The sequence below is a fragment of the Benincasa hispida genome, chromosome 9, assembly GCF_027475165.1.
Source record: "Benincasa hispida cultivar pf3 chromosome 9, pf3_genome.v1.1, whole genome shotgun sequence".
NCBI classification, from domain to species: domain Eukaryota; kingdom Viridiplantae; phylum Streptophyta; class Magnoliopsida; order Cucurbitales; family Cucurbitaceae; genus Benincasa; species Benincasa hispida.
The window spans coordinates 57,949,790-57,969,574 of NC_143486.1; the positions used below are offsets into that span (position 1 = coordinate 57,949,790).

General features: G+C 37.1%; 1 protein-coding gene across 2 annotated transcripts; it reads left to right on the plus strand.

Annotated features, from left to right (window-relative positions):
• Positions 1 to 6,675: 6,675 nt before the first annotated feature.
• Positions 6,676 to 17,165, plus strand: FIE (Transducin/WD40 repeat-like superfamily protein). 2 transcript variants are annotated; one of them, XM_039043266.2, is made up of 13 exons: positions 6,676 to 6,976; positions 7,482 to 7,547; positions 7,631 to 7,753; positions 8,434 to 8,514; positions 8,610 to 8,702; positions 8,854 to 8,929; positions 15,340 to 15,419; positions 15,492 to 15,563; positions 16,211 to 16,270; positions 16,408 to 16,504; positions 16,626 to 16,689; positions 16,774 to 16,833; positions 16,925 to 17,165. In XM_039043266.2, the coding sequence occupies exons 1-13, from the start codon at positions 6,800 to 6,802 to the stop codon at positions 16,986 to 16,988; spliced, it is 1,113 nt and encodes a 370-aa protein (XP_038899194.1). In that variant the 5' UTR covers positions 6,676 to 6,799; the 3' UTR covers positions 16,989 to 17,165. The 2 variants fall into 2 exon arrangements, with proteins under 2 accessions (XP_038899194.1, XP_090174021.1); XM_090317895.1 differs by lacking the exons at positions 15,340 to 15,419; positions 15,492 to 15,563; positions 16,211 to 16,270; ... (2 more) ...; positions 16,774 to 16,833; positions 16,925 to 17,165 and adding an exon at positions 9,568 to 10,528 and having other exon boundaries at positions 6,690 to 6,976.
• The last annotated feature ends 2,620 nt before the right edge of the window (positions 17,166 to 19,785 follow it).

Consider the following 19,785-nt stretch of genomic DNA (forward strand, 5'->3'; position numbering starts at 1 on the left):
TATAAATGTAGAAGAACAATCTCCCTTCAATAGGACAGAATCCCAATCACGATCTCCTTGACTCTCGTAACGAATTCTGGATTGGTTTCAACAAAACGCACGTTCTTGTTTATCCTGTCACAATCAGCCCAGAATCGCTCTCGGATAAACCCTCAATCAAAATCTTGAGTCTTCAGCATAAATGGTTTGAAATCCTTCTGATTTACCTTTGTATGAACTTGAATTTTTGTGTAAAACTCTCTAAAATTGCTTCCCTCCGGAACTGGTGGCGCAACAAAGTATTTATAATGCCCTCACAGCGTTGCAACGTTGTAAATTAGTGTTGTAACGCTGGCGTCATGCCAGCCACGCGTAGAAGTCGCAGCGTTGCAATGTTGCCCTGTTTCAAATTACTCTTGAGTCTACAACATCAGGGAGTAGCGTTGCAACGCTCATCGAACGCTGGCTCCCCTGAATTGTCTTCCAAAATTACCTCTTTTCTTGCCTCTTGACTCTTGGTTTCTTCCTAATTCTATAGTCAACCCGTAATTTCTCATATTAGGATTTTTGCCCCGGGTTTTTTTTTTTTTTTTATCATTTTTGCATAAATTGCTCATGATGCTTAGTTTTCTGAAAATCCTCAATCAACCACATCAAACTAAACAAAACTAGCAATAGTAGTTCTAAATTTGAAGATAATAAAAGCACTTTTTAGATGCTTTTCACCAGTTTGTCGACTCAATAGACCTACCATTTTGGGGTCAAGATTGAGTTGGGAGCTGGGAACATAATAATACAAGATGGAATTCGCTCCTTCCCATCTTTAGGATAAGTAGATGAATGTTCCCTTAAGTGGTGTCTCCGGGACTTGAACAAAGGGTCTTACCCTCTCATTGTCCTAAGAGGGGTTTATGTTTATTGGTTGGACCATAAACAAATTGTTCATTAGAGGAGCACTGGTACTTAAGGAGTCAGAGGTAAGCCAGGGTAAAACGGTAATTTGATCCAGTTGAAGTTACAAACACTTGTGAAGGACTAACTTGTTGTTATTGGTCTATATCCATGGACACAGAAATATATCTGTAGTGAGAAGAGTGCAGCTGTGGGTCTTTAGTAAAGTCTATCCACAGTTAATAGATATTGATTAGCTTGGTTAATGAGTTTACCCAATTAATCTCATATCGTTGAAGCTTCTGATCTACAGGTTTACCAGGTCCCCTTGTTAGATCATTAAAGGATATTAAAAAAAAATGATTTGAATTGTTCAAATTAATTTGAGGAAATTTTATATTAATATGATTAATATGTAATTGATTATGGATGTGATCTATAATTCAAATTAAGTTGGAAAGAAACATTTGAATGAGATTCATATAATTAATTCAAGTGAATTCGATTAACAAAGAAATCGTTAATAAATAGAGAAGTGTTGCACATAGACATACGATATTTATGATAATTAAATATATATACACGTTAAATTGGATTTAATGTATAAATAGTTATTTAATTAATGTGCTAATTAACTAAATAAGTGTTATTTAATTAATTGTGCTCAAGAAAAAATTGGAAAGAAGACTTGGAGAAGGGGTTTGACCCTTCTCTATATAAAGTATTCCTTATGGCCCTTTTGGGGCAAGACATTGATTGTGCAAATTTTTCCTTAAGCCACAAAAAGAAATCCTCTCTACTCTCCCAAAGGTTTTTCTTCCTCACTTTTTTCCAATAGTTGGATACCACCTATCCTTCTATTAGAATCCTTGAGAATAACAAGGTTATTCTTATGGTTGTGTTCAAGATTGTTCAAGGAGACGTTCGTGTTCAAGATCGTTAGAGGAGTCGTTCATTAAAATATCGAGAGCATCGTTCTAGGATCTTAGGAATCTACAAAGGTGAGAATGGTTCTTTCCTAAGCATGCTATTTTACATGTTTATTCTACACATATTCTGTTTTAGTTCATTGATTTTGTTTATGTAAAAATCAATTTGCGGAATTCAAGGCGTTCACATGCTTTCGCTCAGGATTCAAATCTTATTAAGGTAGAGGAGCTATTTCATAGAAGTATTCAAAACAAACTTGTATAGCAAGGTCCACCATGGAGTCTGAATTTATTCTTCTAAAATTAGTAGGACAAGAGATTGGGGGACATTAATACCAATCTCTTTGCACTATGATTCACAGGCTGCCACAGGAATTTCCAAGAATAGTGTGTATGTTGGCAAGAGGAGGCATATACGCCTCAGGCATAGAGTTGTGAAACAATTACTGAAAGGAGGATTATTTCATTGTAAGGTTTGAGAGGAATTTTGTAGATCCTCTCACTAAAGGCCTAACACGAAGAATAATTCTAAAATTTTCAATAAGTATGGGACTCAAACCATTATTATTGTCCATAGCCCTTTATCTAGGTGGTCTATTGCAATAGACTTGATGGTTCACAACCTTTATCTGGATGGTCTATTATGATAGACTTGATGGTCCATAGCCCTTCATTTGGGTGGTGTTAGTACAGACTTGATGGATAAAACTAAAACATTTAAAAATTCCATACCCTTCCTTTGGGTGGTCTTAGTATGGACTTGATAGATAATTGTAAAATTTTCGTAGCTCAGTTTTTTAGTGGTTTGTCTTTGACAGACTTGATGAAGTTGGTCTTGGTATGGACTAGATGTGAAGTCTTCATAACTCAGTTTTTGAGTGGTCTATTGTGATAGAATTGAAGAAGCAATTAACGTGATTGTGAAGGTGTGATCATCTTCTATGGAAAAGTTTAAGGGTCTTTTTCTAGAGCTTTCACGTTGACCCGAGGTTTTATATGCATGGCCTTAAATAGCACGCTTTTATCACTGAATCGATGGAAATTTAAGAAGTAAAACATGTTGTGGGAGTCTGTCATTTGAATCGCTTATTGAAATCGAACAACTATAAGTTTGAGGGTCCCAAACTGGACCAAGCTTTCTCTTTCATCATAAAACGCAGTTGATATTGGAGCACTTGAAGTCACTACCACTGCAACGTGATTTGTTTGAGTTACTTCATCCAAATCCAGCTAAATTTTCTTCTCACGACCCAACCTTAGAATCAGCTCCTTCAGCACGAAATATTTGTCAATTGGGTCGCTAACGACCCTGTGATACTTGCAGTAGTTAGGATCATCCACTTTTCTTGCTTGTTCTGGTCGTTTGTATTCTCCCAGCTGATAAGTTGCTTTTCCAACAATTGCTCGAGTATATTTGCACCATTAGTGTTAGCTAACGCATTTCGCCTCAATCGTTCCTCTTCTCAATTTTGTTCTATTTTCCTTTGGAAGAAAACTTCAGTATGGTCATATTAACGACTATTGATTCCTTTGTGGCACTCTTTGCGATCTTTTTGGCGCCTTTTACTTTCTTCTTATCTTTCTTCACTTTAGGGACTGGGAAATTGCTAGTTCCCCTATTAGCGATGCTCAGCTCCATATCATGGGCACAAGTCGCCAACGCTTTAAATGTCTGGGGTTTTATTCTCTGTAGAATGTAGAGAAGTCCTTAGTGCATGCCTTGGGTGTACATTTCCAGTGCAAACAATTTGGTGAGTCGGTCTTTGTAGTCAAGATTCAGAGCTCTCCCTCGGTTGACGTAGTCAATGATTGGCTCTCCTTTTCGTTGCGTGGCATTAGTCAGCTCTATCATGCTAACAGTATTCCTAGTGTTGTAAAAACTGTTAAAAAACTGTTTTTCAAGTTGTTCCCAACTGTCAATCATCTCGGGCTCTAAATCAGTATACCAATAAAAAATGTTTCCCTTCAAGGTTTGGACAAACTGCTTGACCAGTAAGTCTTCTCTGGTTCCTGCATTCTCACATGTTTCAACAAAGTAGGTAATGTGCTGCTTCAGGTTACCCTCATCAAACTGTTGGAACTTTGGGGGTTTAGGAGGCATTCTCAGGTTGTCGATCCTCTTAGTGTACGACTTGGAGTACATAAAAGAAGGTTGTAATGGTCCTCCATACTAAACCCTTATGGAGTTTATGATTATATCCTACAATTGTTGGACCAACAAGGAGGTGGTAGAGGTGGATTGTTGCAGCTGGTTTTCCTACAACACGGTTTTTCCTTTGTTATTAGACTTGACAGTGGGAGTTTGACTCGACTCAAAAGTTTCGCGAGCCTGCATCTAATCTCTCAAAGCAGCGATTTCATGATCTCGCTCCTCAACAGCTTTCATTAGAAGATTTATTTTCCTCTCTAGTTTTTCTATGGTTGCCTCAGTTGTTATATCCGCCATCATGACAAACATCACATCAGGGTGTGATTCCCTCTTTGACTTGCTGGAGGTAGAAGCAAAGTTGTCAGACAAGGGATTTCCTTGATGACAATCCCACCTTTAGAAGATTTTGTGATCTATTTCAAGATGTTATACGCGATGGTAGAACCTTGCTCTTGCTTCTGCATAATCCCCTTTGAACAACTGCGGGTGACATGTCCCATGTAGGAGTCACTTGCAGCAGTTACTTTAGATGCAACTTTCTTTGATGTTATTAGCTTGTTTGAATGTTGAGGGAGAGATGAGAGGTGAAGATGTCCCACTAGCATGCCAATTTACTCGCATGAGGTTTCCTAAGAAACTTGTTTCGTGGAGTTGAACTTGTGTTTATGTTGATTTAATGCGATGTGATTTGATCTCTAGTACTAAGTTCTCCAATTCTCTCACAATTGAATGTGTACGCTTGATTTGAGGAAGCGGAGCGCATGATGTTCATGGAATTAAAGTCTTAGAAGAATGCTTGTATCTCCAAAGGACATCAGTCTTCAAGTGTGGTCAGCTTTAGGAGTTAGAGAGTCTTTTGATTGTTGAAGAATTCTCTATAGACCCTCTGGAGTGTAGAATTTCTAACCTTCACAAATGAAGAGAACTAATTTAAGTTCTTAGATGGGCTTTGTGGGCATGGACTTGGTTGGTCCATGAACCGCAAATCCAGTTAATTGGATTTGGGCCTTATTTGGTATTTGGATTAAATTAAGTCTATTTTTGGGCTCTATTGGACTTTAACACAAATAATAATATCAAATTCGACCAAACTAATTTTATTCAATCCAATGATCATGAAGAAAATACGTGGCATCATCAAGAATTGTCAATCTATATCTTCAATTTCAATTTAGAACACATGTCAACGTTTAATTGGTCTAAAATTTGATGAGTTGTAATTTCATCATTAATTTGATAAATGACGTGGCAATTTGTGATTGTTTCAAAATTTCTCATTCAACAAAGATATTTTGGGAGTAAAACACTAAAATTTCTCTCCAAAACGAGCGTTAATCGTAAAGGGTATTTTTTGAATTTTGAAAGTTTAATGTATTTTTTATCGTTTTATCTCGAAGTAGAACTGAACTAATTTGGATAGGTGTAGATTAAAGACATATTTGGATTGACTAGAGAATTTTTTTTCTCGAAAAAGACGTTTTTTTAAAAATTCTTTTGATAAAAGTGATTTAAAATACATGGTTTTAAAAGGTTGCAAACAACTCAATTTTTGTTTCGAAAATGACCTACTTTCAAAATTACACTTGAAAGATAAAATCAGGAAGGTAAAATAAAAAATAATGTATTTTTTGAAAGTAATGACAAAAATGATGTACATAGGAAGGAAATTACAAAAATAAGGTGGAAGAGAAAAGTATTGACAAAAATAAGGTAGCAAAATTGTGTACCCGTTATACGATTATTGTTAAACAAGTCATCACCTCCATATCAGCATATGACTTGGGTCAATGAAGACCAAACTCGTGGACGGAGTCTATGATTTCCATATTTTTATTTTTTAATTGTTTTTTAATTTAGATTGTTTTCTTTAATTTTTAATTAACAATTTTTTTCCTTACTTGTTTTGTTCTTCTTTTATATCATACGCATTTAACTGATTTAGTGTCTTAAGATAAAATGTAATTTCATTAGTTTTTTTATTTGAATATAAACAAAGTTCAACAATTCAACAATAAAATTTCAAATTACAATAACAAAGTGCAATAATATAAACAAAAACCAAATACAATAACAAACTCCAATAAAGTCACTTACGTAACAAAGTCCATAACATAACAAAGTCAATTTCAAACTACAGCCCAATCCAACATAAAAAAAGAAAAAACAAAATTAGTCCAAATTAAAACAACAAATTTTCAAGTCAAACTCAAACAATCCAAAAATAAAATTTCAAATCCAATTTTACAGGAAAAAAATACAATCTTAGATAAACAAACTTCACACACTAGATCTTCCAAAATTTCAACAAAACTAATTCAAAACTCTAGATTTTCCTCCATACATGTAAACAAACTATTAGATCTATGGTTATTCAAGACATAATCGCATATACTGGAAAAAAAATACTTAGGAATGATGGCGGACAATGGAGAGCATGACGGACTGACGAACGATAGGAGACGGCTGGTGTGTCAAGTTAGGAGAGAGAGGAAGAAAGAAAGAAAGTTGAGAGGGAGGAAGAAACTGATCGGAGAGGGTGGCTAGAAAATCATGGACCTCGTCCATGATTTAGCCTAAAATCATGGACTGGGTACACAGTTTATCTGCTGAGTCGGTACTTGTGGACCCGGTCCACTATTTTAACTTTATTTTTGTCAATATTTTCAAACCAACCCTATTTTTGTCAATAAATATTAAAATAACATTATTTTAGAAAAAAATTACAACAATCAAACCCATTTTACCTTTACTTGCAAATCTCTTCCCAAAGTGCTCACTTTTGCCTCTCTTCTTGCTGCCTGCTTAACTAAATTTTCTCTCGTCTCTGTTTCTGGCATTTCGCGCGATTCCGATGGCAAAATACGCTTTAGGCTCCGAACCAGTGGTGGGTTCGTTAACGCCATCGAAGAAGAGGGAGTATAGAGTCACCAACCGGCTTCAAGAGGGGAAAAGGCCTCTTTATGCTGTAGTTTTCAACTTCATCGACTCTCGATACTTCAATGTCTTTGCCACTGTTGGCGGCAACCGGGTGAGCCCTTCGTTCATATGTTCTTTATTTCGTTCGACTCTGCGGGGAGAGGATTGTGCAGCATTCAGGGGCAAATTCAAGAGTGACCCATGTTTCGTTTTTGAAGTTTTTTATGCCTTTCGATTAGTATTGCGTTCTTGGTGTATGAGTTTGTGGATTTTACTTGATATGTTACGTGGGATTTTGTTTGTGTTTTGATGTCTTGCATTCCTAATTGTGATACTTGCAAAATCTGCAATTTCTGTGTTTTAGTTAACCCATTAGTCATGATTCTTCAGTCACAGCTGCAAAATCCAGATGGTTTAGGTTAAATTGCATCCATCTCCAATTGTATATGGAGTAGCCCTCTGATATTTGTAAATTTAAGGTTTACTGAATGAGAAATGGTGCTTGTTACTTTACCTAAAACTCAGGTGTTTATTGCTGTGAAATTGTCTTCATCAATGATATGGTTGACGAATTTCAAACTTTGGTGCTGTTTTAATGATGCTTAATGCTTTTGCAGGTTACAGTTTACCAATGTCTTGAAGGGGGTGTTATAGCTGTATTGCAGTCTTATGTCGATGAAGATGTGAGCGACTGTGTTGTAGTTTAATCCCAGATTTATTTATATTCTCAAGTTACATTGAGTTCCCCATGTACTTTGTAGATCAGAAGGATGAGTCTTTTTACACTGTAAGCTGGGCATACAATGTTGATGGCTCCCCATTTGTTGTTGCTGGTGGAATCAATGGTATAATTCGCGTTATCGATGCTGGCAGTGAAAAGATATATAAGGTATCGCTTTGGATCACAATCATCAGATTTTAGTAATTTCATTTTCCAATGAAAAATTGGAAAATAGTTTTACATACACATCAAGAATGTATATGCATATGAATGAATGGTATGTTTTGTCATCTTGTTGCCTGTTGATTCAGTTGTGGGAGATATCTTATTTCCCCCTCCATTTTATATGTATTTTAAAAAATGGGGGGGGGGGGGGGGGGGGGGGGGGGGGGGGGGGGGGGGGGTGCGGGCAAGAAAAAAAGAATTGAAGATGTTGAAGAGGTGGACAAGAAGAAATCCACTCATTGGGCAGCTTAAGCCCAGCATATGCAGCAAGTAAACAATTGAGATAGACAAACAATTTACTCACTGAGCAGCATACTGCCAGTGCTAGTCCATATTCATAAGGGAAGTGAATAATCCATCAAATTGCAACCACCATCCAATTGATAGCTATGGGAAAGAGAAGGTGGGAGGCGCATAAACCTGGAAATGGTTGATGGTCATGAAAAAGTCGAAGCTGTTGAACATAATATCTGCATACTGTAGTCAACTAGTTGAACTTTCCATGGAGTTTAACTTGCGTCCCTTATATTAATAGTAGTGGTTCATAAAGCTATTTTAATTGTATGATTTACTATTGGGTATTTAACTTATTTCCAACTACTTTTATCTGCTCTTCTCTGCAGAGTTTTGTTGGTCATGGTGATTCCATAAATGAAATCAGGACTCAGCCACTGAAACCATCACTCGTGATCTCTGCAAGCAAAGTACGGTGCTAAACTGTATCTTCAGATTTGTTTTGGATAAGATATATCATTACATTCTCTTCAAATTGCCTTGATTAATGGTTTTAAGTGTCCAGGATGAATCTGTTCGATTATGGAATGTTCATACAGGTATTTGCATTTTGGTATTTGCTGGTGCAGGTGGTCATCGTAATGAGGTCTTAAGTGTGGTAAGGATAGAATATATACATTTATTTCTGTAAATTTTCCCATTTCCTACACCATCTTCCAATTGTATGTTAAGTGAACTTTTATGCCTTCATCTTTGGGTTGGTTTTGAAACCTAGGATATAAATTGTTCTGACGATATATTTGCTTTAGGATTTCCATCCGTCAGATATTTATCGCATTGCTAGCTGTGGAATGGACAACACTGTAAAAATTTGGTCAATGAAAGGTATGGCATTGCATTTTATGTCTTTGCTTAAACCTATTACTAATATATTCTATGAAGATTAAGTATTGAGACTTGGTCTGGTTCAATTATTATTGATCATTCAATCAATTGAACCTCAACAAGTAACTAGGTGTACATAATTTTATGGGATCCTCATTGGATTTTGATTTAAATAAAAACAAAAATTTGGGATTTCTTTTGCCATTTTTTTTCTTAGGGTAATTAATCTTGAGATATCCCTTCTCATGCCCTGTGGCTTCGTTCCATCCGAATTCGATCCGCTAGGTCATGAATTATTCATTTTCCAAGTTGTTCCACAATCTTGATTCCAAGCTTCTAAAGTTCAATGGCTAAGTTTTGAGCATTAGTCTTTTTTACTGCTTTTATTTACCCCTTTGTATCTCTTGAACATTAGTCTCTTTTCATTGCATCAATTATGCTTTTTTTTCTTGTGTTGAAAAATAGAATATTTGCCCTAGGGGCATTTTTGTCTTTTTATGTGTTCACTAGGGTTTCATCTTTTCTATTTAAACTGTAGCCTCTGGGCATTACTTTGTAACACATTATTATAATAAAAAGTTCTCTGTAACAACTGTGTGCCATTTTCTCTTCTCTTTACTTTTTCATCATGGTATCAGAGCAAGATGAAACTCTGGCCACAATTGAGGAAAACCCAACAGGAGAATCGCAAGGGCCATCTGGCACCACAAACACAGAAATCGAAGTTGTCGTTAAAACAACCATGGAACGGTATTTTCAGATGATGATGCTCCAATTTCAAGAGATGATTGGATCAGCCATTGACAAGCCGCACGGATCAAGCTTCAGGTTGCATAGGTCTGCTGATTCTAGCCCTAGTCAGCCGCACGAACAGATCGGATTGCACGGGTCAGCCGCCTATGGAGATGATCGGAAAAATCAGTAGATCTCGGTCGAGTCCGAGCTGCACGCGTCGACCCTCGCCGCTGGTGTTGAAGCCCAGCCAGACGCTCGCGTTGTTCTAGTCGCACGCGAAGCCCAGCCGCCGGTGCTCGAAGTCCAGCCATCTGCGAAGTCCAAGCCACACGCGAAGTTCTACCCTTCGATTTCTGATGTCCAGCCGCCCGCGAAGATGATACCCTTCGATTTCGATTTCTGATTTCCGAAGTCCCAGCCGAACCCAAATATCCGATTTCCACTCGGGTCAGACGTCGGATGATACCTTGCGTGATACCCATGGGTCGGATGGTACCCAGTTGCGTGATACCCATGGGTCGGATGCCCATCATTCGTTCTTCCATGTTGTCCAGCCGCACGAGATGAACGAAGTCAAACAACAAGCTTTGCATGAGACAGTGCCGATCTGAGCCACGAACTTCGATCTCTCAAGCCATGTTCTCAAGCCGTCGTCACATATGGCTGCGAGAATCGCTCGCAATGCCTTCCAATCGAGTGGTTCTAATCCTTTCCAGCCAAGCGGATCTGACTATGTTCAAGAACAGCTGGGCCCAATTGCAGTTTCAGATTAAACAGTAGAATGAGTCAATACAGCAGCAGATGGCTAGTCTTGGAGAGGCGTTTAGAACTATGCCAAATGACCATAATTATTCAGAAAGCCCGGTAACCTCTTTCCCTAATTTATCTGCAGCTCAATTATTTTCTGGGAATCTTGCTAGTTGTATTGTAAGAGAGAAATTAAATGGCCATAATTATTTTTCGTGGTCCCAATCTGTGAGAATGACTCTCGAGGGTCGTCATAAGTTTGGGTATTTGACTGGAGAAATACCAAAACCTAGACAAGGCGACCCTCAGGAACGCGTATGGAAAAGAGAGGACTCTCTACTCCGATCTATGTTAATAGGGAGTATGGAACCCCAGATTGGAACGCCCCTGCTGTATGCTGCTATTGCAAGGGATATATGGGAAGCCGTGAAAAAGTTGTACTCCTCACGACAAAATGGAGCTCGTCTGTATGCGCTCCGTAAACAAGTCCATGAATGTAAACAAGGGAACATGGACGTCACAACTTATTTCAATAAGCTGTCTGTGATATAGCAAGAGATGGATTTATGTCGCGAATTTAATTGGAGCTGTCCATGTGGAGGAGTTTTGTACTATCAGTCCGAAGAGACAGACCGGATCTATGATTTCTTGGCAGGGCTTAACCCAAAATTTGATGCTGTGCGAAGTCGAATTCTGGGAACTCGCCCAGTTCCCTCCTTGATGGAAGCATGTTCTGAAATCCGTCTTGAGGAAGATAGGTCTAATGCCATGAATAACCCAGTAACTAAATCAATAGATTCTGCTGCGTTTAAAGTGTCAGGTACTGACAAACAAAATGGAAAGGTTCCACCGGTCTGTGAACATTGTAAGAAACCCTGGCACACTAAGGAGCAATGCTGGAAGCTTCATGGTCGTCCTCCAAATGGTAAAAGACAACAATCAGGACATGGACGTGCTTTAGTAAGTGAATCTATAGCTGGTCATCAACCACAGAATCAGGAGCCGAGTCAGAATGGCTCTAGTACAGTGGGTGTTAGTGCCATCGCACAATCAGGTAGCATCACTCTTGTGGCCTTGTTAGTATAAACGGTAGAAAACCATGGATTCTAGACTCAGGAGCTACGGACCATCTAACTGGCACGTCTGACCAATTCTTGTCTTATTACCCGAGTGCTGGGAATGAGAGGATCAGGATCGTTGATGGATCCTTCGCCCCTGTGGCCGAGAAAGACTGTTTATCACCCTTTGAGGGTTTTTCCCTCCAAGACGTTGTACATGTGCCTAAAATTTCCTATAATTTGCTATTTGTCAGTAAGATTACCAGAGATTTGAAATGTCATGTTATCTTCTCACCCGATGCTGCTATTTTTCAGGATCTGAGCTCCGAGATGATGATTGGCACTGCCCGGCATGATGGGGGACTCTATTTCCTTATTGAAGATACCTCCTCTAGGATTTGTTATAGGATTAGTTTGTTGTCTTCCCGTTTTTCCAATTCTGAGATAGATTATATGTTATGGCACTTTCGTCTCGGTCATCCGAGCTTTCATTATATGAAATATTTATTTCCTCATCTATTTCATAATATTAATGTTTCTAACTTGAAATGTGATGTGTGTGTCCAAGCTAAACAACCTCGCGTATTGTTCAAACCCCAACCTTATAAACCTTCGAAACCCTTTACCCTTTTTCATAGTGATGTGTGGGGTCCATCTCCGGTTATAACCACTACTGGAAAATGGTGGTTTGTAATCTTCATAGACAACCACACTAGGTTGAACTGGGTCTTCCTCCTTACTAACAAGTCTGAAGTCACCTCTGTTTTTCAACAGTTTTACAATTCTATAGAAACCCAATTTAACTCGAGAATCACTATTCTTCGGAGCGATAATGGTCGGGAATTCTTTAATAATAACCTCGGGGAATTCCTTGCCTCTAAAGGAATAATCCATCAAAGTTCATGTGCTTATACCCCGCAACAAAATGGCGTGGCTGAACGGAAAAACCGTCACCTAATTGAAGTTGCTCGGTCACTCATGCTATCCACATCCCTTCCATCATATCTTTGGGGCGATGCTGTTCTAACAACAACTCACTTAATAAACCGAATGCCTTCTCGGGTCTTAAAGTTCCAAACCCATTTTGACTATTTCAAAGAGTCATATCCTGATAACCGCCTTACCCCTGATGTTCCATTTCGTGTGTTCGGGTGTGTTGTGTTTGTCCATACCCATGGTCCTAATCGAACCAAATTTACCTCTCGGGCTCAGAAGTGTGTTTTTGTGGGATACCCCCTTCATCAACGCGGGTACAAATGTTACCATCCTTCCCGCAAGTACTTTGTCTCCATGGATGTCACCTTATTCGAAGACCGTCCTTTCTTCCCCCTTAGTCCTCTTCCGGGGGAGAGTATAAGTGAAGAGTCCAATTGGGGTCTAAGTCTTTGCCTGCCAGACATTCCTGAGCCCATTCCCGACACAAGTCTCAATGCTCCTATTCTTCCTACCAAGCAAGTCCCATGGATCACGTACTATAGGAGGAATCTTAGAAAGGAAATAGTGCCACCCATCACTTCTCCGGCTCCAGTACATGAGTCAGAATGAGTGATAGTTCCAGGTACGAAGCCTTCTAGTCCTAATAATGATAACATATGTGGTGATAATACTTGTGTTGAAAGTAGTGTAAGCAGAGACAGTATCGAGAATGTGACTAATGTGGATATTAATCACCATAATAGTACTGACAGTAACAGTGACAGTACTGAGAATGTGGCTGGTATGGGTGAAGGCAGTAATGGACCCCAGGTTCAGACTGAAAATGTTGAATAAGATACAGATGAGACAAAGCAGGATACTGAGTATGATGATGAGAAGTCAGAAGATCAGAAAGACCTAGATAAGACAAAGCAAGATACTAAATGTGACGAGAAGTCCGAAGAACAGAAAGATCATGATGCCTCTCTTGACATCTCTATTGCTCTAAGGAAAGGAACGAGGTCTTGTACCAATACCCAATGTAGAGTTATATGTCTTATAGTAACCTGTCTCCGGTGTTCAAAACGTTAACTACTAGCCTTGATACTATTTCGATACCGAGCAACATATATGCAACTATGGAAATCCCTGAGTGGAGAGCCGCTGTCATGGAAGAAATAAAAGCTCTTGAGAAGAACGGCACATGGGAACAGGTCACTCTTCCTGAGGGACACAAGACAGTTGGGTGCAAATGGGTGTTTACTGTTAAGTATAGACCTAATGGTACAATCGACCAGTACAAGGCACGGTTAGTGGCCAGAGGTTTCACTCAGACCTTTGGGATAGATTACTCAGAGACTTTCTCTCCAGTAGCAAATTTAAACACAGTTCGTGTGCTCCTCTCGATTGCAGTTAATAAAAATTGGCCTTTACACCAGTTTGATGTGAAGAATGCTTTCCTTAATGGCGAATTAGAAGTTTACATGAGTCCGCCTCTAGGATTTGAAAAACAGTTCAGTCGCAAAGTTTGTAAACTGAAGAAGTCTTTATATGGTTGAAGCAGTCTCCGAGGGCCTGGTTTAGCAGATTTACTACATTTGTAAAATCGCAAGGGTACAGTCAGGGACATTTAGACCACACCTTGTTCACAAAGAAGTCTGAGTCCGGGGAAATGGCAGTTCTAATCGTATATGTTGATGACATTGTAATCTCGGGGGATGATGCTTCAGAAATAGACAGATTGAAGAAAAGAATGGCTGAAGAATTTGAGATCAAGGATCTTGGAAGGTTAAGGTATTTTCTCGGAATGGAGGTGGCCCGGTCGAAAGAAGGCATGTCTCTCAACGAAAGTATACGCTAGATTTGCTTAAAGAGATAGGTATGACAGGATGCAAACCTATTGATACTCCTATGGAAGCAAATACTAAGCTGAGTGATCTGAGTAGTAGTGCACCAGTTAACAAAGAGAGGTATCAGCGTTTGGTCGGGAAACTCATTTATTTCTCCCATACGAGACTAGATATTGCGCATGCAGTAAGCGTGGTTAGCCAATTTATGTAGTCTCCTTATGAAGAACATATGAAGGCAGTGGAACGAATTTTGAGATATTTAAAGGCTTCTCCAGGTAGGGGATTAATGTTCAGAAAGTCAGACAGAAGATGCATCAAGGCCTATACAGATGCTGATTGGGCAGGTTCAGTAGTCGACAGAAAGTCAACATCGGGCTACTGTACGTTCGTTTGGGTAACCTTGTTACATGGAGGAGTAAAAAACAAGGGGTGGTTGCCAGAAGTAGTGCCGAAGCTGAATACAGGGCCATGAGCCTTGGGATATGCGAAGAAATATGGCTGGAAAAGGTCCTAATTGATCTTAACCAAAGTCATGATGGGCCAATGAAACTCTATTGTGATAACAAGGTTGCTATAAGCATTGCAAACAACCCTGTTCAGCATGATAGAACGAAGCATGTAGAGATTGATAGACATTTTATCAAAGAAAGGCTCGACAATGGAAATATCTGCGTTCCCTATGTTCCTTCCAGTCAACAGATTGCAGATGTACTCACAAAAGGACTATCACGACAACTCTTTGACTCATGTGTTAGCAAGTTGGGTCTCGTTGATATCTACGCTCCAACTTGAGGGGGAGTGTTGAAAAATAGAATATTTGCCCTAGGGGCATTTTTGTCTTTTCATGTGTTCCCTATGGTTTCATCTTTTCTATTTAAACTGTAGCCTCTGGGCATTACTTTGCAACACATTATTATAATAAAAAATTCTCTACATCGTGGTTTTTTCTTCCTATACTAGGGTTTTCCACGTAACAACTGTGTGCCATTTTCTCCTCTCTTTACTTTTTCATCATCTTGTTCAATTGTCCAAAGGCTAAGTTTCAGTTTCTGTTTGGCTAGTTCTTTATGGTAATTTTTTCCCCCTCTTTTAATGATTTCTTCAGAATTCTGGACATATGTGGAAAAATCTTTTACCTGGACAGATCTTCCATCAAAGTTTCCCACCAAGTATGTCCAATTTCCAGTAAGTACCACATCTTTTTATGTTTCAGATTGTCATTTATCCTCTGAATCTAAATTTACTTTGTTAATTCAGGTGTTCATTGCATCAGTTCATTCAAATTATGTTGACTGCAGTAGGTGGCTCGGTGATTTTATTCTTTCAAAGGTCAACAAGCTTCTCTTTCCATTGATATTGTGTTTGCTAGTTGTTTGTTGATAATGAGAGTAGGTACGTGAGTGTTTTAGTCATGTCAAAAGCCGTTGCCATACCCAAGAGCTTTCTCTCAAGATCATGTTTCATGTTTGGGAATACTGTAGAAGTGATTTTGAAAAAAGCTAAAAGTATTGTAAACTAGAAACCTCCCAACGAACCCTTGATACGTTCTGTTTATTTGTTTACTCAAAATCATTTTTGTAATTTAGGGAGTACATATTTTGTAGTATCAAGTCAGTAAAGTATTAGACCTACTTTGGTATGCAAGTTTAGAAATTTCTGCACGAACACACATTTATATATGTTTGTGATTGTTTGTTAGTCATAGCCTCAACCTGCTATTCCACAGAGATGCACATGCTCTAATGTCTACTTTGAGAGACATCTAGGATTTTCTAATTTCCTACTAGAATGACGGATCCTAGGAATCTAGAACTTGGGCAGGCTACTCTCTAGACCCCAAGCCATAAGCCAGTGTGGCTGTCCCCTTGGCGCCAAAAAGAAAGTGGATATATTGTTTTTGTCATAGATTTTTTTAATATATTTTTTTAAAAAATATTATCAGGACCTGTAATAAGGATTATTTATGTGCATTCCAGAGTGTTGACAACGAGATAGTGTTGTGGGAACCGAAAATGAAGGAACAGTCACCTGGAGAGGTCTGATCCTCAACCCTATTTTATTTCTGAAACATTATTTTATTTTCTTCTATTTGTGCTGAACATACCAATTTCTATGAATCTGAATTTCTATCCATACCTCTATTCTGAAAGTCTACCAATGTTTTCTTGTTTAGGGTACTGTGGATATTCTTCAGAAGTACCCTGTTCCTGAATGTGATATTTGGTTCATCAAGTTTTCCTGTGATTTTCATTATAATGCAGCTGCTATAGGTAATTCCATGTCATGCCTAGCAACCAACTCATGCCAAGGCATTGCAGCATAGTTGTTGTGAATTCTAGTTACCAACTTATCTATATGGAGATCTCTCCGGTTCCTTTTTTTGCACACCAGGAAACAGGGAAGGAAAAATTTTTGTTTGGGAACTTCAGTCAAGCCCCCCAGTTCTCATTGCAAGGTTTGCTCAACCTTTTTACATTTTAACAGTGGTTTGCTCAACTCCTCTATGACTCAAAGTTTTCTTGTTCATTTTCTCATCTAGATTGTCTCATGCCCAGTCGAAGTCACCCATTAGACAGACGGCCATGTCCTTTGATGGAAGGTAGGCAATTTGCTTGTTAATTATGAACTCTCTCTATTTCAGTCGACATCGAAACATGTAGGAAAAGTGAACATTGGTTTCATTGTTTCAGTATAATTCTGAGCTGCTGTGAAGATGGGACAATTTGGCGTTGGGATGCTATGACAACCACTTGAGTCATATAGAACATGTACAGATAACTTCATCAAATATCATTTTGCTTCTAATTAGTAATTAGTTTTTCTGTTAGCATTAGTATATCAGGAAACCCAACTAATCTGCTTATGAAATGGAAAATTTATGTAAAACATTATATGTTGCTGAATGAGACGACAGTTTCAGACTTCCTTGTCCTTTATGTCTTCTATATAGTTTAGGTTCATACTGGGAATTAGTCCCTTCTTTCAGCCTATAGAGCTTATAAAGAACTAGTGAGGTAGTTCTTTCTTGCTTATTCCCTTTTTGTCTGAAACAAAACAAGTTGTGATAGCGACAGAGTTAACGATATCCTGAAAAATAAATCAGTTTTTTTTTTTTTTTTTTTTTATCACAACTTTGCTCAACAGTGAAAAGATGTTCCTATTCCTATATTGGAATTTTGCTTTGAACAAGTGCATGATTTTTCATCAAACAAGTTGACGTGTGTGTTTTCCATGTGAGATCTTTCGTCATTCCTGCAACTTCTTGTTTATCCAAGCAGCATGTACCTTTTGGATGTTCAAATTTGGAAAAAAATACCAAAGTTGGAATTCTTTGGCCAAAGAAAAAGGCTGAGAATTACTACTAATCTTTTGGAGTTGGACTGCCAAAATAATCACTTGCTAACAATATAATAAAGCTAGACTACATCTTCTCAAATTTAAATTCTATTTTGGTACTCAAACTTTGTCACTTTTATTTTGTGTTAGGTTTCTATATTTACATTTACTCAATAAATATGATTAACCAATGATGTGATTGTGTTAGTTTTTATTTGAATAAATTATGTAAGGGCTTGTATTATTATTATTATTATTATTAACTATTAAAAGTATTTTGAAAAACATTTTTAGACCATATTACCCTTCTTTATTTCAATTAATTACAACTATATTATTCTCATTTAAATTTCTACCGTTATTTACATTCCACACTCATGAATCAAGAATTGAAAAAAAAAAATTAACTATTAAGTTTTTTCTTGAGGAAATATTAAAAACAACATTTTAGTAACTGAAGTAATTAATAACTTTTGCGATGAATTTCTACTACTTTTTAATAGAATCCCCACTTTTTGTTGGTTACAAATTGAATTTATTAGTGTAATTAGGATTAAAATCAAACATTTAGGCCCGTTTCGTAACAAATTTATTTTTAGTTTTTGTTTTTGAAAATTAAACTTATGGACATTACTTTCACCTCCAAATTTCTTCCGTTTTTATCTACTTTTCACAAATGGTCTAACATACTAAGCCAAATTTTGAGAACTAAAAAAATAGTTTTCAAAAAGTTATTTTTGTTTTTGGAATTTGCTGAGAATTTGACCATTGTACTTAAAAAAGATGTAAATCATTATAAGAAATATGGATGAAATAAGTTTAATTTTCAAAAATGGTTACTAAACGGAGCTTTAATTTTTCAAATTCTCACTCTAACCATTAGGGAATATGAATAGGACAACATTTGTAGGGAGGCATCAAAATTTTTGTCACCAATGAAAAAGGAAAGAGGGGCCAAGTGGGAATTATGCGATCCCCACCGTAGAAAGATAAAACGTAGCATATAAAGTTTAGAGATTGCATCGAAATTGTAGGTTATTAAGTTTGTATTTTATTTTATCCTTTGCATTGATAAATTTGATAAACATAATCTATGATTTGAAAATTTTATTAGATCTTCTCTTACGTCTTAATTGCTTCCTTTGCATTGATATGACTAATAAGAGACTCTATCGTCAATAGGGTGAAAACGTTCATAATTGTTGCCACAATTAAAAGATGAACAATGACCCAGAATAAATTTTTTAATAATGGTTGCAAAAATAGGTTAGAAGTGATATAAGATTTTAGAAGAAAAATATAGATGGTTGGAGTTGGGGATACAAATAATATATTATTTACAACCATGTTATTAATGTAATTTTATTCGTTTTCTTTTAATTAAAAAAATTATTATGCTTACTCTTAATTAAAATAAAAATAAATAAATAAATAAGTAAAAAGGAAACGAGGAAACTTGGATCAAAGTTACTAAATTGGCCCTAACATAATTCATTTTATTTACTCTATATTTATAATGTATAATTACAAGAATAATAAAAATTACTAATGAAACTATAATCGGGTAAAAAAAGTTTTATGTTGTTGTGAACTTGAGGAGCACGACGTGAACAAATATGCCAATAAAATATAATATTAAAATAAATATAATATAATAATAAAATAAAAGAATATAAATATAAATAAAACAATAAAAAATGAATTTCTCCACTTTCTCTAATCTTTTTAGATTGATCACCAATATGTGTTTTCTAAAACCCATCAAATGCCACTATTTATAGGAAATTTAGCAAGTGGGAGGTGGATTACATGGACACTAATAGTGTATAATCTTGAGATACATGGACAACACATGGGGTAATGGATAAGTAACATATGGCCAACGGACACTAATAATGGGCATCTACACCTAATTTAACATATTTATAGTAGTCCTCCTTAGATGCCCATTATATATGAAATATGCCTTATTAAAACCTTGCTAGGAAAAAAACTCACGGGGAAAAAATCCTAGTAAAGGAAAAAAGAGTACATATTTCATATAATCCGATACTCTTAAAAAGAATACAATATATTTAATCCCCATCATGAAAACATCACTTAAGTTCTCTAAGTCGTCACATTCCAATGTTATGCATCAATCTCTCAAAGGTTGTGGTTGGTAATGATTTTGTAAATAAGTCTGCCAGGTTATCATTTGAAAAAATTTGTTATA